The 25,047-nt window shown below is 55.0% G+C and overlaps 3 protein-coding genes and 1 pseudogene across 5 annotated transcripts; 3 read left to right on the forward strand and 1 right to left on the reverse strand.

Moving 5' to 3' along the window:
• Positions 1-105: 105 nt before the first annotated feature.
• PROB1 (proline rich basic protein 1) lies at positions 106-6,551 on the forward strand. Its single transcript, XM_006730707.3, has one exon. The coding sequence runs from the start codon at positions 2,014-2,016 to the stop codon at positions 5,074-5,076; it is 3,063 nt and encodes a 1,020-aa protein (XP_006730770.2). The 5' UTR covers positions 106-2,013; the 3' UTR covers positions 5,077-6,551.
• A 600-nt stretch (positions 6,552-7,151) lies between these two features.
• MZB1 (marginal zone B and B1 cell specific protein) lies at positions 7,152-9,104 on the forward strand. Its single transcript, XM_006730708.3, has 4 exons — positions 7,152-7,426; positions 8,231-8,358; positions 8,730-8,840; positions 8,939-9,104. The coding sequence occupies exons 1-4, from the start codon at positions 7,253-7,255 to the stop codon at positions 9,093-9,095; spliced, it is 570 nt and encodes a 189-aa protein (XP_006730771.2). The 5' UTR covers positions 7,152-7,252; the 3' UTR covers positions 9,096-9,104.
• Positions 9,105-9,495: 391 nt separating this feature from the next.
• On the forward strand, positions 9,496-23,884 carry SLC23A1 (solute carrier family 23 member 1). 3 transcript variants are annotated; one of them, XM_031025247.2, is made up of 15 exons: positions 9,496-9,734; positions 12,075-12,136; positions 12,772-12,906; positions 13,354-13,511; positions 14,217-14,305; positions 14,470-14,537; positions 14,711-14,892; positions 15,004-15,124; positions 15,409-15,565; positions 15,872-16,019; positions 16,551-16,656; positions 16,842-16,971; positions 17,072-17,215; positions 17,665-17,760; positions 20,881-23,884. In XM_031025247.2, exons 2-15 carry the CDS (start codon positions 12,101-12,103, stop codon positions 21,126-21,128), a joined length of 1,818 nt encoding a protein of 605 aa, XP_030881107.1. In that variant the 5' UTR covers positions 9,496-9,734; positions 12,075-12,100; the 3' UTR covers positions 21,129-23,884. The 3 variants fall into 3 exon arrangements, with proteins under 3 accessions (XP_030881107.1, XP_006730772.1, XP_030881108.1); XM_006730709.2 differs by lacking the exon at positions 9,496-9,734 and having other exon boundaries at positions 11,865-12,136; XM_031025248.2 differs by lacking the exon at positions 9,496-9,734 and having other exon boundaries at positions 11,867-12,136; positions 12,775-12,906.
• On the reverse strand, positions 9,964-10,080 carry LOC115940059 (U2 spliceosomal RNA; annotated as a pseudogene).
• Positions 23,885-25,047: the final 1,163 nt, after the last annotated feature.

The raw sequence follows: 25,047 nt of genomic DNA on the forward strand, positions 1-25,047 counted from the left end.
GACCTCTGCCTTCTCTGCTGTGGGGGTCCCCATCCCTATCCTTCCTATCCCTGTGGGTCCCGGCCTCTGCCATCACAGGCCTCACCAGTGACCTGATTCCCAGGGAAGAGGCAGGGGAAGAAGCAGAAGGTGCTCTTTTTTTTTCCTTCCTGCCTGTCTCCTGGAGGGCCTTGGTGACAGAAGGGAGAATCAAGTTACCAAGGACTGGGTCAGGGACAGGCCTTGGACCACCACCTTCCAGGCCACTCCTGAGCTCAGAAAAGGATGATGCTCAAGTCTCCAGCCCCTGCCACTTCCTTCCCTCCCTTGGGTGGTAGGGGGAGGGGAAGCGTGGGGGTGTAGCCTAGGGGAGGACTACTTTGTTGTCTAATAGGCACTGTCCTTCCTACTCTTGGTATTTAATCCCCTCCCTATGTAAACAGCTCTGGTTACCCCTGGTTACCTGTAAACACCCCACCCCACTCCCAGCGCCCTTGTAAATTTAACTCTCCCAACTTGGCTATAGAGCAGGAAGGGCTGTGTGTGTGTGTGTGGGTGTGGTTGTGGGTGTGGGTGTGAGAGAGAGAGAGAAGCCCTGACCAGAGACATCAAAGTCGGTTCCAGGCCCACAGTGAATTTGGGAAATCCATTTCCATCATATAACAAGACTGGTAAACCTGTGAATCACACTTGTACCCTCTTACACTTCCCCCAAACAGAGGCTCGACTGACTCTTCACAAGGGGAAGGAAGGGAAAAGGACAATGCTCTGTCTATTTTTAATTTGGGAGAACAGTCTCTGAAGGGGCAATGACTTGCTAAGTTTACATATGCAGGGCTAGATGATGGGCAGGTTTGATCCTTTCACAAGGCATCACTGATGGCTAGGTGATGATGGGGACACACCCAGGCAGGAGACCCACTGGGAGGCTGAGTCAGATTTGTGAAGTCTAGCCTAACCTGGGTCAGTGTGAGGGTGAGTGCACGGGAGAGGGGGAGGTGCTGGTGCTTTTGCTCTAAGGGCCAGCCAGGGCCTGAATCATAGCAGGAACTTGAAGCCAGAAGTTTAAAGGCAAATGGTGCCCACTGTCATTATCCCAGGACAGTGACAGGTGGTGGCTGCTTCCCCACCAGTGCCTGTCCCCAGGGTGAGTCCTGAGTTGGTGGGGGCTGGAGTGAGGGCCTTGCAAGTGCCTGGGGGAGCACAGAGCTCTTTCTGCCTCAGAGGGGCTTTAGAGAGGGGGCTACAGTTACCCCAAAGGGTCCTAAGAGACCCCACATCAGCATCTAGGGCTTGTTCTAGGTACCAAGGCCATCTGTAAAAGTTACAGCTATCCACTCCAGCCCCTTCCAGTATGTTCCCACTAAAGGCAATGGGTCCAGCAAGGGACAGCACCTTCCTGAGGCCCTAGCACTTCTGGATTTGGGGGAGCCCTCCAAGCAATGCTCCTCCATCAAATATTGTGGGGTGATGGGTCAAAGAAAGTGGTGAGTGCACCCTTATGAACTCTAGCTGGGACAAGTGATGAGAGGGCCAGGGAGAAGGGGTGCACTGGGGTGATGGGAAGACACTGGGGACTAAGGGGAAGATGAAATTGCTCAGAAGACCTGAGTTGCCCGACCCAAAAGTGTGGTCCTGGTTCCCTGGCTCCCATTCTGATCCACACACCACGGTGCTTGACCTCAGGCAGGTGGTCCCTGCTCAGCCTGTTTCCTAGCCTGTGAAGAGCAGAGTTAGGCCTAGCTCCTGGCTTCCAACTGGACACCTGCCCATCCCTCACCTTCCTGTCAGCCCGAGGCTGGAGAGCCCTCCTAGGCCTCTGGCCCGCACCAGAGAAGAAGGTTAGAAAAGCGAAGCCCAGGGCCCAAGGCTGTCCCGTTGGCGACGCCACCGATTCGCGAGCGGACGCGGCCGCGGCCGCTTTAAGGCGCGGTGACCCCACGACATCTGCGGGCGGGGCGGGGACAGTGCGGGCGTCCGCGGCACCGGCGGAGGCGAACGCGAGGGAGGTAGTGCGCGGCGTCCAGCCCCACCATGCTGACCGCGCTCGCCCGGCCAGCCCTGCCCGGCCTCCCAGGGCAGCTGCCTGCGGCCCCCGCCCGGCGTCAGGACTCCTCCGGTTCGTCAGGCTCCTACCACACGGCTCCGGGTTCTCCAGAGCCCCCGGACGCTGGGCCGGACGCGGAGTGCCGGGCGAATTGGCCCGGGGTGGCCCCTGCGCTGGGGGCGGGCGCGCAGCCTCGCCTGTCCGTCAGCGCCCAGAATAGCCGCCAGCAGCTCGGGCCCGGCTCGGGTTTCCCGCGAGGCCCGGGCTCCCGCCCGCGGCCACCCCAGCCCCAGCTGCGCATGCTGCCGTCGGGGGAGATGGAAGTCATCTTCGGCGCCGGGGCTCTGTTCAGCCGCTCGGACGCGGCGGATAGCGAGGTGCAACAACTCACCAAGCGGGCTTTCCGCAGCCTCTCTCCGCCCGGGCCCCCGACTCCGGCTCCCGCCACACCGACGCCCCAGACCCCCGACGGTGGCTCCCGCTGGGCCACTTACCTGGAGCTGCGGCCCCGCGGGCCGAGTCCTGGGACCCCAGCGCAGTTCGAGTGTGTGGAGGTGGCGCTGGAGGAGCGCGACGCGCCCGCTAGGACCCGGACGGTGCCCAAGCGTCAGATCGAGCTGCGCCCCCGGCCCCGGAGTCCGCCGCGGGAGGCGGGAGCACCGCGCCCCCGACTGCTTCTGCGCACTGGCTCCCTGGACGAGTCGCTGGGCCGCCTGCAGGAAGCCGCGGGCCTAGTGCAGACAGCACTGGCCAGAAAACTGAGCCCTGCGGCCCCTGCCCCGGGCAGCGCCACCTTCGGGCCCACGGGGCGGCCAGAGTGTGCGACTCGGGAAACGGCCCGCAGTACCCGAAAGGTCCTGGAGGAGGCCAGGTCTCGGCCACCCCGCGTGCACTATAGTTCAGCCCCCACCAGAGCACCACGGCCGTGGCCCAGCCTCCGAGAGCGCGCGATTCGGCGCGACAAGCCCGCGCCGGGGACCGAGCCGCTGGGTCCGGTTAGTTCCAGCATCTTCCTGCAGTCAGGGGAGAAGACTCGGGAGGCTCACAGTCAGGAACTCAAGACTCGGTTCCCGCGAGAGACTCCGGATCGAACCGTCCTGAGGGCACAAAGTCCGCCTTTCGAGTCTACGGCCCCCCGGGAAGTTCCGAGTAAGGCTGGGAGGCCAAGGAGCTCGTCCCCGCTGTGGCAGGCTCCAAATGGGACGATACGAGGTCCACACTGCCCGTCCCCCCAGAATCTGCCCCCGTGGAATCGGGCTATTCGGAGGGTAAGTAGCCCGTCGTTCCCTGAGGCATCATCTGCACGGGGAAATCAGGACGCCGCTGTTGAGGAAACTGTCCGCAGAAGCCCTTCCCCACCGACCCTTCCCCAGTGGAATCACGGTGTTGCCAGGACAAGAAGCCCATCCCCCGAAGCTCCTTCCCTATCGGAGGTTCGGCAACCTGCAGTTAGGAATGCCACAGCGAACTGTAGGAACCCGTCCCCGCCGGCCCTGTCCTCATGGGAGGCACCAGATCGTACTAATGGGACGTGGAACCCATCTCCCCAAGGGACGTGGGATCGCACACTGCAGGGCTCATCGATGGTATCTGCGTCGGAAGCTCTGAACGGGATAGGACAAGAGGAGCTCGAGCTGCCTGGGCCGTCCGCAGCCGGGACTCCCGAGCTCACAGAGGCGCCGAGGCAGTCCACGCGGCAGAGGCGGGATCTTGCCTTCCGGGGCAGTCAGCCGTCGCCAGAAGTGGCTGCACCTGAGCTGCGCCTCAGTCGCCCCGTGGGTACCCTGGAGGCCGATGTGCACCGGGAAGCCTTGGGCCCGGGAGAAGCCGCCTCCGGACGGCCGCGCGTGGCCATCCCGCGGCCCCGCGACGTGCGCAAGATGGTGAAGACCACGTACGCGCCAAGCTTCTCCGCGGGAACCCCAGCCTTGGGGCGGCCTGTGCCTCCTGCGGAACCCCGCGGGGAGGAGGGCGGCGCATCCAAGACACAAGAGTTCCAGGCGCTGGGGTCCCCAGCCCCAGCTCACTACACTTCTGTTTATCTCAAGGACTTTCTTCCGGTTGTGACGCACCCCTACGAGCCCCCAGAGCCGCCTCCTGACCCAGTCCCCCGGGACGCTTCTCAGCCCAATGGGGTCCTGAGGCGGAGAGCAGAGAACAGCACGGCAAAACCCTTCGCGCGCACTGAGATCCGCCTGCCTGGTGCACTGGTCTTGGGCCGCCGGCCAGAGGGAGCCGGGGGAGTTCTGGCGCGCGGTGCTGGCAGAGAGAACCGGGACGCTGAGGCCCAGGGCCTGGTCCCCGACGGCGAGGGGCGGAACAGCCCTCCAGGCGGCGCTCGCACCTCACCCCAGCAGTCGCCCATCGGGCCGGCCGGGCCCCAACCGCCCCGACCACCCTGCCCCAGCTCCCCTCAGGCGCACCCTAGCTCGAGCCCTGGGATAGCACCCAAATTGGAGGCTCCCCCTGTAGCCCTCGAGCCTGCGACTGAGGTCCGGTCGTCTGTCCCGCGGGAGCCCCAGGCGTCGGCCCGCAGAACAGCCCCGCCCCAGCCCCGTGCCGCCTCGGCGCCTCCGATGGACCGGTCCCCCGAAGGTTCCTTCCAGGGGGCGCGCAGGCCACCTGGGACCGCGTACGCTGGGAAGGTCCTGGTGGACCCCGAGAGCGGCCGCTACTACTTTGTGGAGGCGCCGCGGCAGCCTCGGCTACGGCTGCTCTTCGACCCCGAAAGCGGGCAATACGTAGAGGTGCTGCTGCCGCCGTCGCCCCCGGGGCCACCCCGCCGCGTCTACACCCCGCTAGCCCTGGGCTCTGGCCTCTACCCGCCCGCCTATGGGCCTATCCCGGGCCTCTCAATGCCGCCGTCCCCCGGCCCACAGGCCTTCAGCGGCCCCCATGTACCCTGGGCCTCCGAGGCGGGGCCCCTGGACGGGATGTACTACCTGCCAGTGAGTGGAACCCTCAGCCCCGCTCCTCCTCTGCTCCTCTGTGCTCCGCCCAACAGTTCAGGTTCAGCCCAGCCCGGCAAGGGGTCCTTGTTCCCCGTGTGAGGCCCCAGGGCCTGATCCGCGGGTGTTGGGGCCTGTTTGATAGCCTTGGAGGTTCTAGCATCCAGTCCCCTGACCTCCTTTCCTTCTATCAACTCCTTTACCCATCCCGCCCAGTCTTCACACTGGAAGTTACCTTCAGAGAACTATCAGACTTTGGGACTGATGGAGCTGGGACTCAGAAAGTGGCTGCCTACTTCCTCCCCCAACAAAATTGTATACTCCTTTCCCAGGCATTCCCAGAGTGTGGTGTGTTTGTGTGCGTGTGAAAGTGAGGCGTCTCAGGAGTTGTTCCTAGGAGCTGACTTGAGGGCGTGTTGGGAGTTCACTAGGGGCAACAAGAAAGAGGATCAGCAGAGGTCGGGGCTGCCCCCAGAGGTAGTGAGCTGTCTGTCCCTCCCTGAAGGTGACCCAGCTGAGGAGGAACAGGCTAGGGAGCGCTGGTGGATGGAGGGAGGACTCTGACTAGCAACTCTGGTACTATTTGGAAGAGGCTCTGAGCCTCGGCCTGGGAGGCTGTGGGAAAGCGGCCAGTGCAGCCCCTCGGCCAGGCTGAATCGGAGAAAGGGAGCTGCGGGGACAGCAGGTGGAGATGGAGCAGGGATGTAATATGGAAGGGGCTATGGAGGGTCAGCCTGGGCATGGGGGTTGGGTGGGGAGGCAGCGATAGTCTCCAGCTGGGAGCCCCACTTCCCATCCTCCCCTCAACCTCGGCATCTGACTTGCCTCTCTAAGCCCTCGATGCTGAGCGGGCTCATCCTGGGGCCAGGAGTGGAGCCTTAAGCCATTCCCACCCAGGGTGGGGGGACGGATGAAGTGCTTAACAAGCAGGGAGGATGGTTAAGCCTCTGGGTGTAGTGTAGGGTGGGTTAGGGCTGGCAGGAGAAGGGATGCCGTGGGGGTGGGGAGCAGGGCAGAGAGACTTGGAGCCCTCAGCTTGTTCCCCTCCCTCTGTAACAGATGTGGCAGCCATGCCCAGAGAGGGCCTAGCTCGGCAGGCTGGTCACGGCAAGGAAGGAACAGGACCTGAAGCGTGTGTTCTAATTGAGAACACTGAACCTTGAGATTGCCGGAGCCTCTGAGGAAGGCTGAGAGAGATGCATGTGGTAGGAGGTGCTCTGCCGTGGGGGGGTCTGTGTGTAGTTCTGAGCTTGAAGTGGCAGGGCCTTGCTGAACTGATATGTGATGTGATGAGTTTGGGGAAGAACAGTTCCCACTAGAAGCAGTTGTTAGGGATGGAGATTGATGCCTTACTTAAGTTCCAGGCTTCTGGGCGGCCTGGGTCCCTGGAAGTCCCTGCCTCCCTGCCTTGGGCTGGAAGCTGACTGCGAGAGCTGTGAGACAGATTCACCTGAACAACTTCTCATGGCCAAAGATGCTGGTTCTGATGGCATGGAGGACCCGGGGCCCCTCCTGGTCCCCTCACCTCATCCTGGTGTGCAATAAATCACTGACCCAATGAGCCATGATGCTTGGAACAGCTCGTGTAAGTTGTCTGATTTCTGATTTCCTGCTGTGACCTGTGACACCCCCTATAATGTTCTTCCATGCCTGGGTATGGTCTGGGTGGAGAGGGCCCCAGGGCCCAGGGAGGGAGCCCATGTGTGTCTTTCATGCACCCTGGCATCCTTGCCTCCGCAAACTTGCCTCCCAGGGAGAGAGCCCTAGGCCTGCAACCATGCCCGTGGCCTCATTCTCCCTGGTGGCTGGGTGGCCAGTGGGCTTTGGGGTCAGTCAGGCTTGGGTTCTAACTTGAGTATGGCCCTTCTAAGCTGTATGGTCTTGGATTCATCACTTCTCTCTGAGCCTTCATGTGCTCATAAAAATGACACTAACTAACCACCTCTGCCCCCAAGGTACTCCGTACAGTGCCCACCGAGTGGCCAGATCCCAGGACATGGGAGGGGTCAGCCCCCATGTGTCCCTGAGCAGGCCCAGCCCCCCTCCTTACGTCACTGTTCCCTATTTGTGAAATGGGGCTGAGTTGGCTGCAGCAGGGATCCCAGTAGAGGAGGTGCACACGTGGCGTCTCTGGGGGAAGGAAGAGAGTGGGAGGGGTGAGCTGTTGGTTCCCCATTGGTCTGGGTCAGGCTTTCCGGGGTGGCCCCCACAGCACGCAGGCACACGCACACCTGCGCCCAAACCACAGCCCAGGCTCACTGAGCCAGAGCCACTGACCATGAGGCTGTCACTGCGCCTGCTACTGCTGCTGGGAGCCTGGGCCATCGCAGGGGGCTTCAGGGACAGGGCCCCACTCACAGCCACGGCCCCACAGCTGGACGACGAGGAGAAGTACTCAGCTCATATGCCTGCTCACCTGCGGTGTGACTCCTGCAGGGCAGTGGCCTACCAGGTGAGTTACCCCCCTGCAGTTCCCCTGCCCCTGTCCACGTCCCTCCTGAAGCCAGGCCCCTCCATCGGCCTCAGATGCTACCACTGGCCTTTGATTTCCAAGCCCCCACCCCTGGGCCCTGAGCTAGACTCAGCTTTCCATGACATTGCCATCTGCACCTTACCCAAACCACCATGCCTCAGTTTACCCATCTCTCGGCCCAACAGAGAGCAAATAATCTGGGACACCCCACAGTATCTTGAGACCCCAGGGAGTCACCCGCTTGTCCTCTCTGACTCCTCCCTTTCCAGGCTTATTCTCCGGCCTGGACTCCTTCTCCAGCTGGCAAGCCCTGGTGTATATGTACGTGTCTGCACATGGGTTGAGGGCATGAATATATGAGCCTGTGTGGTCTCGAGTTCACACAGAAACCTGTCAAGCGTGCCTGAGTACCTCTGTGGGGGGAGGGAAGCCTATGAGTACACGTGTCACTGAAGACTGGGCTCTGTTTTGTTTTTTTTTGTTTTTTTTCCTTTCCTTGTTCTTATGATTTAAAATAGCATGGCTGATGGGCAGGTGTGCCCTGGGGAAGGAGCTCCAGTGTTCAGGCCTACCTTCACACCTCAGCATTTCCTACCCACCCACCCCACCCCAGGGAGGTGGATCCTACGTCAGCAGACCCAGTCCCAACTTTCAGAACCTGGGGGAGGGCCCAAAAGCCTCCCTTGGCACCTCACTCTCTCCCGGAGACCCAGTCTTCTGTCTGACCCTCCGCCGCCATTGAGCAGTCCCGAAGCCTTGGCTCTCAGCCCCTCCTTGTTCTAGATGTGGCAACATTTGGCAAAGGCAGAGGCCAAGCTTCACACCCCAGGCTCAGGGGGACAGCGGCGGGAGCTGAGCGAGTCGGTATACACAGACGTCCTGGACCAGAGCTGCACCCAGACCTGGCAGGGGTGAGTCAAGAATCTGGCCCTTAGGACCCTCCTCTAGGGGTAGGGCTGATGGGTAGAGGTTCCCACTCTCCCACTCACACCAGACACACAATCCACTAGGGCTTTGGTCCAAGGGAGGGGGCTGGCTAGGATGAAATCTGAGGTCTGGAGCTGGGGGCAAGTAGAATGCTACATGGCCAGGGGACAAGGTTGCTGTGTGACCTTGGGACAGGGGCTTTCCCTCTCTGGTTCTCAGTTTTCCAACAGGGAGGATCAGAATCTGCATTCTGAATTCAGCAAATGCCCCGTGTGCCTGGCTTCATGTGGGGATGTATCCCTTGCTGGCAGGGCTCCCACTAATGCTGTCTCCCTCTCCTTCCTACTGTTTCCAGCTATGGGGTCCGAGAAGTGAACCAGGTGAAACGTCTCACAGGCCCAGGACTCAGCAAGGGGCCAGAGCCAAGCATCAGCGTGATGATCACAGGGGGCCCCTGGCCCACCAGGTGATGACAGGGGTGTGGGAGTAGGATGGAGACCTTGGAGCCGTGATCAGCCCCCTGAGGGGCAGGCAGGGTCTGAGGCTCCTGTTGGGCTCCCCTAGGCTCTCCACGACATGTTTGCACTACCTGGGGGAGTTTGGAGAAGACCAGATCTACGAAGCCCACCAACAAGGCCGAGGGGCTCTGGAGGCATTGCTGTGTGGAGGACCCCAAGGGGCCTGCTCGGAAGAGGCGACTGTCACAAGGACAGAGCTCTAGTCGGGGGTGTCGGGGGTGGGGTGGGGGTAGGCCTTCCCTTCTGGACTAAAATAAAACCCAGTGACCTCGATTTCTTCATTCTCTCTCTCTGCAAAAAGTGGTTGTGGGCTGGGAGGACAGACATTGGCATTTCTGCTAATGTTGTACCTAGAGAGGGCCAAATACACTTACTTCCCACCAGTCTCCCAGAGGTAGGTGAGATGTGTCATGGGTTGAAATGTGAGCGAGCTGTCAAAGGCATATGGGACTGTGGTGAAACCCCAAATCCACCAAGAGAGAAAAACCAAGGAAAACTCCATGAGCAGACTACCTTGTAGACACGCCTACTCAGCCACTGCAAGCTATCTGGGCCCCTCCCTGAAAATTAGTCTAACTGGGTCTATTCCCAGCAGCTGCTCAATTTCTGGACTCTACCTCTGACCCCAGCTGACAGGGTTGGGCCCTAGGTGTCTGCCTGGGACTGGGCAGGGCAGGGTTCCTGGAACAGCTGGATTCAGTATCTTGGCTCTCAGTCCTGCTTTCCCAGAAGTTCTTTTGACCTGGGACCTTTCCTTAGCAATGGAGGAAAGCACCCCACCTGGGCCCCACCTGAGAACGGGAGCCTGTGGGTAGGCCACGCTCTAACTTGTCGCTTCCTTGGTGAGTATCTCCCTGATCTGCTGAAGGTGGACAGACCTGGCAGGTGGACAGAACAGATACTCGAATCCCCAGCTGACAGACACTGAAACTGAGGCTTAGAAAATAAAAGAGGGGCATCTGGGTGGCTTAGACAGTTAAGCATCCGACTCTTGATCTAGGCTCAGGTCATGATCTCGGGGTTGTGAGCTCGAGCCCCAAGATAGACTCGGCGCTGAGGGCGGAGTCTGCTTAAGATTCTCTCCCTCTCCCTCTGTGCCCCCCCACTTGCGAGCGTGTGTGCTCTCTCTCTCTAAACTGATAAGAGCAGATATTACACTTGATCTTAGCCAAAAGGCCGAGAAGCGATGTGCTCTTTCTCTCTAAAAAAAAAAAAAGGAAGGAAGAAAGAGAGAGAAAGAAAGAAAAGAAAAGAGGTGCCCAGGCCAAGTCCCAGGCTGAGTAGTGGCAGGGCTGGGAGGGGACTCAGATTCTGGGGGTGGGGGCAGGTTGTTGCTGGAGAAATAGGGGTGCTCCAGGCAGGCCCTGACCCCTCCAATGTCCATGAGCTGTACTGAAGCCTGGCCCCCTACATTCCATTACTTGGTCCCTACCTGCCAGAGGCCCCTCCTCCCTGGCCTTCACCCCAGGAGAGAACCCCTCATCTTCAGGAAGAGAGCCAGGGCCCAAGGAACCCAGTGAGCTCAGTAGTATTGGGTGTGGAGATGGGAGCGTGTGACACGGACCTGTGTGGCTCTGTGTTTATATGGAGTGATTTAGACACACTCTGCAGCACAGTCTGGGTGTTGTAGGTCCATTTGTTTGTGCATCTGAAACCATGTGCAACGTAGCTGCCCCATCTCTATGTGGATGGCATATGGTTTGGGTTGAATTGAATGTCCATGGGACTATGCACATAAGTGTAAGGGGTGGAGCTCAGACCCCTGGGGAGTACTGGGGTGGAGAGGGGTGGGGAGGCAAGTGCTAAGGAGCAGTTCCGAAGCTTCGAACTGGTCAGACAACTTTGGGACACCCCGGAGCAGGAGCCAAGGAAGTAGAGCAGGAGATAGGCAGACAGGAGACAAGCTGGAGGTTGGACAGGCGGACGGACGCACGGCTGTAGCATGAAACTCCTGCCCAGCTGGAGAGCCCGGCTGCCTGTGGGCCCTTGGAGCGGGGCCTGGCCGTGGGCCCAACAACCGAGAAGTAGGTGGGCCCTGGGGGGCTGGGCCTGGGGCAGCACAGAGGGGAGCAGAACCAGGAACCTTAGGCCTAATCCTCACCAGCTAAGGAGCCCCAGCTCCTCGGAACCTCCCCAGGCCCCTTCAGCCAGCTCTGGGCCCCATGGCCAGGCCAGAGGGCCTGCCCGGAGGAAAAGACAGGCTGAGTCCAGGGCAGGCTTCAGCGGCCGTAGGACAGGCACTCACACAGGGCCCTGTGCTTAGAAAAGTTTGGTTTGATCTGGTTTAATACTCTGCTGTTGCTGTATCAAAATTCATAATACTAAACAAAAAAAAAAATCCGTAATACTTTTGGAATGGGGGCCCCAAATTTTCATTGTGCACTGGGTCCTGCAGATTATGTAGCCAGTCCTGATGTGGGGCGGGGGGGTGGTGGTGGAGGAGATCGTTGTCCTGACACAGGGAACAGGCAAGGCTGGGCCAGCCTGGGCAGCTTCTCCTGCAGCAGCCCCTCTGTTTTGTGCCTCTGTGACACTGAGGGTACTTGGCCATGTGGGAAAGGCAGCCCTTTATTGAATCTATTGGCTGTTTATAGCATGCACTCAGGAGTTCAGGCTAACCTGAGTTTTTGGAATGATGTTCTAAAATCTTGCTACCTATATGGCCTCGGTCAGATCACATCTCCTAGATCTGTTTCCTCAGCAGTAGTTACCACCGCCTAAGGCCTGGGGTTAAGCACGGGAATACATAGCAGTTGCTGGGCATGCAGTCATTCCTCATTAAGGAGAGTGACTTTGATGAGGATAATGATTAACTTGTTATTAAAAAGTGGGGAAGAGTCTCATTCAGAGTGTGATCTATTAAGGGCCACTGCCATTCTCTTCCCCGTCACCCGGGGCTTGGTGTCTGTCGTCACCTCCACCCTGGCCCTCTCTTGGAAACAAGACCAGGTCCCATGCCGGGCTCAGGCGCAGGCAGGGAAGGGCGCATGCTCGGGAGGGAAATGTGACCGAGGCTCAGGTGGCCTTTACCACTCGGGCCGGAGTTAATACGTTACCTCTGCCCAGGTCTGCCTTTCGCAATCAGGGCTGTGGATCTGGTTACAGATTTACTTCGAACAGTGTCTGATGTGTGGACTAAAGTCCTCCTTGGCCTTCGTAAAGCCAACCCCTCTTTTCCTCAGGAACCGCTCACACCTGTGCCCCAAAGATGAGGGCCCAGGAGAACCTGGAGGGCCAGACACAGGTGCTGGGGAATGGGTGGGAGCTGGGTGGGGGCAGGGTTGGGTGGGGGCTAGAGGGCCTGCTCATGTCTTCCCCCTGGGAAGGCAGAGACACAAGTTCTGATGAACTTGATTGAAAGTGACTATCCCAGGCTGCAAGTAGCGACTGGGGGATGGGGTGTGGGTGGCAGTGAGGGTGCAGTTGTCAGCTTTGGGACTGGCTGACTCCAGCTTGAGGGTCAGCAGGGACCACCTACCCCACCCCCAGGGCAACCCCAAGGAACCCCAAGTGGCAAGGGTAGGACCAGAGTGTGCCCAAGAGGGCCTGTCCACGGACTATAGCCCTCTTGGCCCCCCTCCTGTTGCCCCTTGGGGCCTTCTGACTTAGGGGCCCATCCCCTTGGCCAGAATGCCTCAGTCCCAAGGCCTCCAGGAGCCAGCACAGAGGACTCATCCCTGCACAAAGGAATGTGAGGAGGGAGCCAGGGGTGGCCAGACCGAGAGACAGCTGGGTGGATGAACCAGGAGGGAGGGTGGGGCTCAGACACCGTTGTGAGGACCTGACAGGCCACTCAGGCCATTTGATTGCTTCTGGGGCAGAATGCACTTGGTTGGTGCCCATCACTCCACCCTGAGTTACTTCTCTCTGCTGCCCTAGCAGGAGTCCCTGGGCTCCGCAGGGAACTCCACGAGGGATCCCACAGTGTCCCTGCCCAGAGAGCCCACGTTTGACATGTTGTACAAGATTGAGGATGTGCCACCCTGGTACCTGTGTATTCTGCTGGGCTTCCAGGTGGGTTTCCCTGCAGGGCCTCCCCACCCCCACTCTGCATGCTCCCCAGGATCCCACCCCCCTTCCTAGCCAACAAGTTTATCTTGGGTAACAGGAAGAGAAACCTAAGGTCAACAACAGCGACTGTCACGGAGCTGGGGTGGGAGGGGCGTCTGATGGGGCCTGAGAGGTTATCCCCGGGACTATGTGTCACCCGCCAGGCAGAATGTCAGTCACAGGGAAAGGACCCACTCCACAGAAGCCACAGGAAGAACTTGGGGGCAGATTAGTACCCCAAAGAGAGAGGTGAACAGTAGCTCTCTGGGACTCCCTTGTGCGAGTATCAGGTCTGGGTGAGCACCCTGCCAGGGGCAGCAGGGGTTCAGGCCCCCTGAGGCAGGCATGAGGATCGTTAGGGTGTCCCTGTTTGCCTGTGAGCCGCCTCACGCCCTCCGCCCCCCCCCCCAGCATTATTTGACATGCTTCAGTGGCACCATCGCTGTGCCCTTCCTTCTGGCTGAGGCGCTGTGCGTGGGCCGGGACCAGCACATGGTCAGCCAGCTCATCGGTACCATCTTCACCTGCGTGGGCATCACCACCCTCATCCAGAGCACACTGGGAATCCGGTGAGCTGCCTGCCCCCACCTGTGAGCCACACCACAGGACCAGGTGGTTTCTCTGAGGGCGCTTCTGGGGAGGGGGGAGCTGCTATCTTCCCCCACCTGCTACTCCTACTCCCAAGCCAGCCTTAGAGCCAGGCAGCTGGGATCCTACCTTGGGCCCCTGAGGCTCCCCAAAGACAAGGAGTCGGTGGGTTTAAGGGAATGTACCCTTAGCTGGGCTCTCCCCCTGTTAGGCCCTACTCTGAGTAATCAGAATCACCCACTCCCGGCTTTTAGGCTGTGTGTGAGCTTCTTCAACGGCCCATCCTCCTGGGGGCCCCCTGCCCCCGAGCGCACAGCTCAAGGCTTGGGTGGCCAAAAAACGGTTGTGTGGTGGGAGGATGGAGGAAGGTTGTGAGTGGAGCTTGGATGCAAGAGCTGAGCTGTCTACTTCCTTGCATGGGGCTCCTCACAGTGCAGGAGCTGGGGCTGAGAAGGAAAGGGGGTAAGGTTGTGAGGCAGGGACTCTGTTTTCTTCCTTGGGCCCCCAAAATTCATGGAGTCCTGCCTGGGGCTGCAGTGACTTCTCTTAGCTCTGCCCTGTCCCTTGTCCCTCTGTTTCTCTGCCTCTGGGTGTGATTCTGTCTCCTTCTCTCGGTGCCCTCTGTCTCCATCTCTCCTGTCTCTGTGTCCCTGCCCACCCCTGCCGCTCTGTGCCTCTTCTTCCAGGCTGCCGCTGTTCCAGGCCAGCGCCTTTGCATTTCTGGTCCCAGCCAAAGCCATCCTGGCCCTGGAGAGATGGAAATGCCCCCCAGAAGGTGGGCACACTTCTGGGGGCTGTGCTGGAGAGGGGAGGCCCAGGAGCCTGGAAGTCTGGACAACTGTCCCAAGTCCAGACACTGGGGTGCATTCATGGCAGCATCTTCTCTTCCTCTCTGTCTCTGTTCCCTGGCCATGTGTGTGTCCCTGTCTCTGCTCCCAGAGGAGATCTACGGTAACTGGAGTCTTCCCCTGAACACCTCTCATATCTGGCACCCACGGATACGAGAGGTGGGCTTGCACCTGGGGTAGAAGAGACCTGGACTTAAGGAGGGGGCTAGATGGGAGGGGAGCCACTGCTGAGTTGGGGGATTCAAGGAGGCAGTCCAGGAGCTTTTTTTTTTTTTTAATGTAGAGGTGATAGACTCTACATAGGGACTTACAGCTGATCTTTGCTTTTCTAGGTCCAGGGTGCAATCATGGTGTCCAGCACAGTGGAGGTGGTGATCGGGCTGATGGGGCTGCCTGGGGCCCTGCTCAGCTACATAGGACCTCTCACGGTCACCCCCACTGTCTCCCTCATTGGCCTCTCTGTCTTCCAAGCTGCTGGTGACCGAGCTGGCTCCCACTGGGGCATCTCAGCTTGGTGAGCAGGCACCAGGCCTGATCCTTGCCCAGCCTCTGCCCTTTCACCCCCTTCATGTCCTGTCCCTAGCCCAGCCTACCAGCCATCTTTCCTTTGTGCCTCTGCCCCCAGTTCCATTCTCCTGATCGTCCTCTTCTCCCAGTACCTGCGTAACTTCACCTTCCTGCTGCCTGTCTACCGCTGGGGCAAGGGCCTGACTCTCTTCCGCATCCAGATCTTCAAGATGTTTCCAGTGAGGAGCTGACAGGCGGCTGGGGCTGGGACTAGGGCAGGGGCTGGACCTGTGTCCAGGGCAAAGGTTGGGGGCAGGTCCGGGACCCCAGAAGAGCTAGAGCCAGAGCACAGATAAGGTCCCAGTCAGGGGCTAGAGCAGGTATTGGGGCCCAGGCTTGAGCTCGGGCAGGGGTGAAGGCTGCAGCTGGGGTTGTGGCAGAGGCTGGGGCTGAGGTAGGGGCTGGTTGGCTGGACCAAGACCTCCAGGGCCCTCAGTGCTCCCCCCACCCCACCCCACTTCAGATTGTGCTGGCCATCATGACCGTGTGGCTACTCTGCTATGTCCTGACCCTGACGAATGTGCTGCCCTCAGACCCCACAGCTTACGGCTTCCAGGCACGGACAGACGCACGAGGGGATATCATGGCTATTGCGCCCTGGATCCGCATCCCCTACCCCTGTGAGCCACCCCACTGGCCCCCTCTGCCTCCAGCTGAGACCATCTACAAGGCCCCCGATGATACCAATCCCACTGACTATATAATTGGCATTACATGTACATTTCTAGTATGCCAGGCAGAGTGTTTTCCTCAAAGCCTCACTCCAGCTTCACGACTCCAAGTGATCCCAAATATGCTCCCACAAGCGTAGAGCTCCTGCCCCAGCTCGAGGTCCCTTCACCCCCACTCTCACCCCCACGAACTGCCTAGTCCCCTCCCTGGCCCACCCAGCGACATTGCATCCACGCTATCACGCCCCAATCCAGGTCAGTGGGGCCTGCCCACGGTGACTGCGGCTGCTGTCCTGGGAATGTTCAGTGCCACAGTGGCGGGCATCATTGAGTCCATCGGAGATTACTATGCTTGTGCCCGCCTGGCTGGCGCCCCACCCCCTCCAGTACATGCCATCAACAGGTATGGCCACCTGCCCTCTTCTGTATCGGATCTTCTCAGGGGCCACTCAGAAAGCAAATGTAGGGACAGGGTTGAGTCCCAAAGGTGTGGACTTGGACTGTCCAGACCTCGTTCTCCATACTTATGAAATGGGGATGCTCTCATCATTCAGTCTGAGTGTTTGAGTCGCTGAGATAATGAAGCCTAAGGGAAACTATGGTTGTTGACAGTCTTCAACATGCCTGGCCCTCCATGTGCATTCTCTTATGCAGTCTGCTAAGGACTCTGTGAGACAGGTACCCTTAACCCCATTTTACAGATGAGGAAATTGAAGCCCAGGGTCACCTAAGGGAATAAGTTCTGGGGCACTGGGACTAGCGCTTGGACGTGGGCTCTTGGCTCCCAGACCTACCTCTGGCCTGGAGTGGGGAGTACTAGGACAGATAGTTGCAGCTTGCACAGTCCCCAAGAAGGCGAGCAGCCCACCTGGGGGGGGGGACCCAAGCCAAGGCAGGGGCTGGACCAAGCCCCCAACGCGCCCTTTCCTTACAGGGGCATCTTCACCGAAGGCATCTGCTGCATTATCGCAGGGCTGTTGGGCACAGGCAACGGGTCCACCTCGTCGAGCCCCAACATCGGCGTTCTGGGGATTACCAAGGTGCCACAAGCCAGAGCCGCACAAAGCCCCACCTCCATTCCTCGGGCCGCAGCCACACCCCGTCTCTGAATGGTCCTGCCCGCAAGGAGCCTGGGCTCCTTTGTGCTCGCTTTCGTAACAGGGCCCCCAGCCGCCCAGCTCCGCTCCCAGGGCCTAACCCCGCCCCCCTCCCGGCTCCCCTGCAGGTAGGCAGCCGGCGCGTGGTGCAGTATGGTGCGGGCATCATGCTAGTGCTGGGCACGATTGGCAAGTTCACCGCCCTTTTTGCTTCGCTCCCTGACCCCATATTGGGAGGCATGTTCTGCACCCTTTTCGGTGAGTGCCGCGTGCGGGCCGGGGGTGTCCGTGCGGTCTGGGAGTGGTGGAGCCCGCCCTGCCCGCGCGGCAGCTCCAGCGGTTAACCCTGCGCCCTCAGGCATGATTACGGCTGTGGGGCTGTCCAACCTGCAGTTCGTGGACATGAACTCCTCCCGCAACCTGTTCGTGCTCGGATTTTCCATGTTCTTCGGGCTCACGCTGCCCAATTACCTGGAGTCCAACCCCGGCGCCATCAACACAGGTACCTCCGCGAGTCCGAATGTCCGGGGCTGGGGGATGCGTGGTGGGCTCTGGGCACGGCTCCCTCCCTCAAAGGCACCCTACAACTGAGCCACAAATCCTGGCCAACTTTGGGTGTGAAGCAGAAGCGGAGAAGCGAATTAGCAGCTGTCCTTGACGGAGACACTTTTTAGGGACAGGCGTGGAGCTTTACATGTGCTCATTTAACATGCACAACAGCGTCCAGAGACAGATACTACTGTCCTCTCTACAGAGGAGGAAAGTGAGGCTCAGGGAAGTTAAATGATGTGTCCCAAGACAACAAAACTGGGATTATAGGTGTGAACGTTGGGATTTGTACCGTTTCATCACCATGCTTGCTCAAAGAAGTCAACAAGCTGGGAACAAAGTCCCTGGGCTCTGTCTCCAGACCACACCAAGATGCCCATTGGCCCTTGGCCTATTCCACAGGCATTCCTGAAGTGGACCAGATTCTGACGGTGCTGCTGACCACAGAGATGTTCGTGGGTGGGTGTCTCGCTTTCATACTGGACAACACAGTGCCAGGTAAGGGTCAGCCCCGGGAGGGGCACACAGGACTAGGCTGGGCTCATCTGCACTCTGACAGATGGCCCCTCAACCAGAAGTGTGGCCAGCACCCAGGCAATGCAGGCCCTGCAAGGAGAAGCAGGGACACTTGGGCTGGCGGAGTGCCCACTGGCTGGAGACACACTGCTGGGACAGAGGCACAGACATGCCCTATAGGGCTTGAAGAGGGTGGGTCTAGGGGAGTCTTTCCCAGGCCCTGTGGGTTGTTTCCTCTCCATTTCTTGATAGCCACCAAGTGGAAGGGTGCCTTTGGGAGCCTTTGCTTTCTTCCATTAGGCCAGATACAAATGAAGCAGTAGTTTGGGTGGCAAAACCCACTCCAAATATGCCAGCAACCTGTCACACTTGACTACTAGGAGAGCCCCTAACATTCTCTTTGGAATCGGGGTTTTTTGCAGGGATTGTGGAGGATACTTAGCGTGGGCCCCTGAGAACGCTCCTGGCCCATGTTCAGGTGCCCTGTAAAATATAAAAACTAAATGCCACCAGTTGTATTAACGAGTAACGAGTTTTTCATGTTCTAATGAGTAACAAGCATAGTTAACATTTACCAAACATTTACTGTGGGTCTGGAATGAAACTTTAGGTCTCGCGTTAATTCTCAAAAACTATCCTGTTAGGCAGAGACTGTCAACACCATTTCACAAGGAGACAGAATTAGAGAGGTTAAGTGACTCACCGAAGTTCACATTTGCAGATTTAAAAGGTTGCAAATCTGAGATTTTAACGAAGTCCATTGGATGCAGTCTATGGCTTGTGTCCCAGCCACTGCACCATACTGCCTCTGTTGGAGGGTTTCAGGGGACCTGGAAGATCAGGGAAAGCTCTGTGGGGGCAGAGGTTAAAGATTGCATCAGTCCAGGGAGAGGAGGGATGGGAGTACCAGGATGATGGCCCTCCATTCCCCACCACTTACCAGCCTAAACACAGCTGCAGGGCTGGAGCATGGGCAGGAAGGGCCTAGGTACCAGGGCCCTTTTTTTTTTTTTAAAGATTTTATGTGTTTGACAGAGAGAGACACGGCGAGAGAGGGAACACAAGCAGGGGGAGTGGGAGAGGGAAAGCAGGCTTCCCGTGGAGCAGGGAGCCCGATGCAGGGCTCAATCCCAAGATCCTGGGTTCATGACCTGAGCCGAAGGCAGACGCTTAACGACTGAGCCACCCAGGCGCCCTGCCAGGGCCCTTTTAGGGATTTTAGCATAAGATGACATGAGAACTCTTGGTAGCAGCTACCCCATGGACTAATGGGAGGTACCTGCCCTTCCCCAGTGAGAGGAACCCAGGCTGCGGACCAGAGACAAGGACGTGGCAGTCTCAATGCTCAGGAAATCTGGGAAAATGGAAGGCATCAGGTGGACAGCTGTATACAGAGGGGCTTCTTTGTGATCTAGATAGCTGGATTAAGCTACCCAGATGTTAAGAGCCTTACTGCTTTACTGAGTTCTTCACATCTCCATCCTTCAACGCAACAGCCTATCAGCAACCATCTCTGCCAAGGATCATCATGTATGTTGTGCCACATAATCTTCAGTAGTCCTTCAATGTGCACGGATGAGAAATCTGAAGCTCAGAGCAGTCAAGTAACTTGCCTAAGATCACCCAACCTGAATTCACACCCAGGTCTGGCTAAATCAGAAGCCAGTCCTTAATCATGGAATCACACACTTTCTTCTGTGTGATGGGCATTTTACTGATGGGCTGCTTTGCTTTTGCCCTTTCCCCATCTACAGCCCAAACTTAAGAAAAATTACTCCTAGGAAAGGCAGGATGTGTGTTACGACGGTCTTTTGTAGGAGGGTTAAAAAAAATCACAATATTCTTGTATTTTAACCAGAGAAAAACAAAACCACTCAGTTTCTATTTTTGTGACTTTTGGATCACAAATTAGTTCAGCAAATGCTAGTGGGGCTAGTGGAAACCTCTTTCCACTAGATTTACACTCCAGCAATCTTCTTTCACCCCAGCCCTCTTGTGAAAACCCCAGACCTGGGCACCTGGGTGGCTCAGTCAGTTAAGCGACTGCCTTCAGCTCAGGTCATGATTCCAGGGTCCTGGGATCGAATCCCACATCAGGCTCCCTGCTCCGCGGGGAACCTGCTTCTCCCTCTCCCACTCCCCCTGCTTGTGTTCCCTCTCTCGCTGTCTCTGTCAAATAAATAAAATGTTAAAAAAAAAAAACAAAAACACCCAAGACCTCATGCACCCCTCCCCCACCTGAGGGAGCATTCCCCTAGATGTAAATAATCTTTTGTGTATCCACACTACCAACAAAGACTTTACTTGGCTTGACTTTCTGAGGTTTATGTTATAAAAATGAGTTTATTTCCCAAATATGGAATCCTAATATTGAATAGTAATACTGATTATAGTGTCTCTTTTTTTTTATAAATTCCAGACTTTTTTTTTTTATATAGATTTTATTTATGTGACAGAGAGAGACACAGCGAGAGAGGGAACACAAGCAGGGGGAGTGGGAGAGGGAAAGCAGGCTTCCCGCTGAGCAGGGAGCCTGACGCGGGGCTCGATCCCAGGACCCTGGGATCATGACCTGAGCCAAAGGCAGGCGCTTAAGGACTGAGCCACCCAGGCACCCCTATAGTGTTTCTAAATAGCCCTCCCTGCCCCCAATGCAGACTGGGCACTGTTGGTCCTCATCAGCTTAGCACATGCTAGGCCCATACTAAAGATGTAGGTTGACAATTACTTAACCTTTCTGCCTATTTCTTCATCGTAAAAATGTGTATGTTAGTGCCTATATGCCTTCCACAGGTATGTTTTGAAGAAATGAGATAATTTTTTGAATTTTTAATGAACGAAATTAAAGCCCTTAGCACAGAGACTGGCACACTATACATACACAACAGATACTAATTATAACCAGTATCTTTTAGGGTTTCCTAGAGCTCTGGCCAAGTTAAAAGCCGAGAAATCATGGCTTCAGTAACCTTTCAGTCCCAGAAAATACTTGAGAATGAAGACAATGGATTCCAGAAATCTGTCTCAGGACTAGGTTGTGGAGGTATGGAGGGGAGGTAGTGGAGGGCTGCTGGTCTTGATAACCTCACTGTCCTATTTCAGGGAGCCCAGAGGAACGAGGTCTGATACAGTGGAAAGCTGGGGCCCATGCCAACAGCGAGATGTCTACCAGTCTCAAGAGCTATGACTTCCCCATTGGGATGAGCATGGTAAAAAGGATTGCCTTTCTGAAATACATTCCTATTTGCCCCGTCTTCAAAGGATTTTCTTCAAGGTCGAAAACCCAGCTTCCAGGTCCAGAAGACACTCCAGAAAATATACAAACTGGATCTGCATGCACCAAAGTCTGAAAAATTACTCCTAGGAAAGGTAGGACGTGTGTTCAGACTGCCTTTTGAAGGAGGGTTGAAAAAAAATCACAATATTCTTATATTTTAACCAAAGAAAAACAAAACCACTCAGTTTCTATTTTTGTGACCTATTTGATTGTCTTCAAGGGAAAGGTAGACTGGGTAAAAAGTCAAAGTATGGATTTTGAGTGGAATTCCTTAAGCTATTTCATAATGAGAACAGAACTTTCCAACTGGTGTGGGTCACTAGGAGGTTACAAGTATGCTGACATATTGACCCCTTCAGCCTTCTGAGTAGGCAGGAAATGGGTCAACTGTAGCCCATGAGCCACAAACTCTAGCCACAGGTAGCCCCATCAGTGTACTCCAATATGCTAAAAAACCACAAAAAACAAAAAACACCAAAAAACCCACAACACTTTATGACATGAAATAGGTTAATACACTGCACAGGAACAGGGAAATTTCTCTCATATATGCTGCTTTGTTTCAGTAGTGGTAACATAAAAATCCCTAAAATCAAAACAGGATGACTTCAATTACCCTAAAACTATGCTGCATAGGCCTGATGGGATGATCTGTTCAAAGGGCTTCAAAATAGAATAGCTGATGCTCTGAAACTTTCCATCTCTACCTCTAATGCAGATGCCTGACTCTCCAGTTAAACAGCTAAGTAGTTTTAATATGTGGTTTCCCTGACAATCAAGAAAAGTTCCAACAAAATGAGAGCTAAGCCTAGAACACTCCTCTCTTAGTAAAAACAATTACTTAAACAGAATTTTCTATGTGCCAGGGGCTCTCTTAAGTGCTTGATGTGTATTAATTAATCACACAATCCTGAGACAGACAGTTATTACTGCCATTTTATTTTTATTTTTGTTTTAAAATAATTTTATATTTATAATTTATGAGAGAGTACAAGCAGGGGGAGGGGCAGAGGGAGAAGCAGACTCCCCACTGAGCAGGGAGCCTGATGCGGGGCTCAATCCCAGGAACCCGAGATCATGACCTGAGCCAAAGGCAAATGCCTAACCAACCGAGCCACCCAGATGCCTCTTTAATTTTTTTTTTAGTAATCTCTACACCCTGAGCATGGGGCTCAAACTCACAACTCTGAGATCAAGAGTCACATGCTCTTCCAAATGAGCCAGCCAGGTGCCCCTGTTAATACTACTATTTTAAACAGGCGGAAACTAAGGCACAGAAAGGTTAAGTGATTTGTCCATGATCACTGGATTCACGTCCAGGAAGTCTGGCTAGTCTTTGCTCTTATCATTAGGTTACAGTGCCTCTCTAATTCAGGTTTATAATCTTCCAGTTACATTGCACTATGGTAATTTGGCAGTATGTGGAAATGAACCCATTTGCCCCATCTGAGCTTGAGAGAGAGAGGATCTGTAAGCCTCATACATCTGGCAGCCTGCTGTGCCACCTGTGGTACTTAGCTGTTAAAGACTGAGGGGACTGGCTGTATCATGGCTCCAAAAAGAAAGCAAGCCAGGGGTGCCTGGGTGGCTCAGTTGTTAAGCGTCTGCCTTTCAGGTCATGGTCCCAGGGTCCTGGGATCAAGCCCCACATCGGGCTCCCTGCTCGGCAGGAAGCCTGCTTCTCCCTCTCCCACTCCCCCTGCTTGTGTTCCCTCTCTCACTCTCTCTCTGTCAAATATATAAATAAATAAATAAAATCTTTAAAAAAAAAGAAAGTCAAGTAGGATTATCTCTGCTTCAGAGTTTCTTAAAGATCTGCTTGTGTTCCCTCTCTCACTGTGTCTCTCTGTCAAACAATAAAATCTTAAAAAAAAAAAAAAAAAGGCTTAAAGATCTACCTATTTTGGGTTGCCCTGGCTGGCTCTGTCAGAACATGCAACTCTTGATCTCGGGGTCGTCAGTTTGAGCCTATGGGGATCAAGAGACACATGCTCTACTGACTGAGCCAGCCAGGCACCCCAAGATTACTAAAAACAACAAAAAACCTGTTTAGTTTGTCTTTTAATGGAGCTATTAAAAAACACTGGGGCACCTGGGCACACCAAAGGACCATCCCCCAACCCGCGCCCCTGGATAATGTGAGCCAGAACAGACTACATGGCCTTTTTAATTTTGAGCCCAACAAACTCAAGAAAAGCAGAGGGCATTATCAACAACTGAGTAGGGCCATGAGGCAGAACTGTAGTATGTAGAACCAGAGAATTGCTATATGGTTGACAACCTATCCCAAAATAAAGATTAGCCAGGAACATATTATAAATAAGCTCGTGAGGGCGCCTGGGTGGCTCAGTTGGTTGGGCGACTGCCTTCGGCTCAGGTCATGATCCTGGAGTCCCGGGATCGAGTCCCTCATCGGGCTCCCTGCTCGGCGGGGAGTCTGCTTCTCCCTCTCCCACTCCCCGTTTGTGTCCCCTCTCTCGCTGTGTCTTTCTCTGTCAAATAAATAAATAAAATCTTTAAAATAAATAAATAAATAAATAAATAAGCTCGTGAGGGGAAAATAGAGATGGTCCAGGTGAATCAAAATAGCAAACCATTCCAATCAGACCAATTGCAATGGCTTATCAAGGGCAGAAGCCAAAAGCGATTATACTAGAGTAAGGTTACCATTATACTGGTCAGCCAAAAAGTTTCTTAACATGGATATCTACAACTGCCCTGACACTGACTGCTGCCTGAGGCAATCAAGGTGGGTTACAGAAGGGGATACAGGGTTTATTTTACTGCTGTGTTCTGGACAGATACGTGCATAGTGACATACTTGACACTGTGGAATCTAATAAAGCCTGCTCTCTCAGCAAATCTTGCCAGCAGGGTTGTCCTGAAGTACTGAGCCCACACTAAAGTGAGTATCAATCACCACAGGAGAGTCTGCATTCCAGCACCAATAAACACAAGCCATCAGCTCAGTTCTACTATTATTTATTTTTTTAAATATTTTTGAAAAAATATAATTTTTTTACAATATTTTCAACTTAAACACTATTCACACTGAACACGTATGGCAGCTTAACCTACCCAAGTATGAAGTTTAAGAAGCCAAAACTGTTCTAGCTTTGTTAAAAGAAAAGTTGTGCTGTAGACTATTGTAGTGATGGTTAACAAGGCAAGGAAAAGCACCACTCAAATCATGTTACCATTACTTTGTTCAGTTGGATTATGGTGGGTCAAATGTTGCACTTCACATAGGCATAGCTATGATGCAGTGAGTCCTTAGAAAAAGATGCAATTCTCAAATTACATACTTCCTCAGATGTAACATTAGAAGAATTCACTATTTCTTACGTGATAAAATACCATCGAAGTCAGGACTAGTTCTCATCTGATTAGTACCTTATAACCTCAGTAAACCAAAGATATACTTGTCTATAAAGAATTATTTCAAATTAACAAGGCCTTCTTCAGAAAAAGGAGATCCTTTTTGATAGTTACAAATGTAAATTTAAGTCTGAACTGAGAAATATGCCTAACAACTAGAACTTAATTTAAATGTACTCATTTTTATAAAGTTTAGACATTAACAAGCGTTCGCTAACCGTAAGGGACTAGTTTAGCCTCAAAAAAGACAATTCACTAAGATTTAGAGGTCATTTTAATTTGGTGCTTTGTCACAACTTGACTGGTGCTTCTTTCCTCGCTGTCTTCACATCAAGCCATGGGGCCAATTCTATTTTCAGTAAATGTTTGACAGCTTATTACTTAATAACAGTCTCAGCACTTTTATTAAGCATGCAAGACTAACAAAACTTTGGCAATGCATAAGTGTAACACAGTGACAAGAGAGAGCTTTTACAATTAAGTCTTCTAATACTGCCTTCACAGTGTGGAAATTGTGCTACATCCACCAAAAGAGGGCCCCGTCTACTCAAATATTTTAGTACTTCACCCCAGGAACAAACTCCTTTGCATTTGGATTCAGATTGCTCTTGACC

The sequence above is a fragment of the Leptonychotes weddellii genome, chromosome 7 (assembly GCF_054177405.1).
Source record: "Leptonychotes weddellii isolate Sample4059 chromosome 7, ASM5417740v2, whole genome shotgun sequence".
NCBI lineage: Eukaryota > Metazoa > Chordata > Mammalia > Carnivora > Phocidae > Leptonychotes > Leptonychotes weddellii.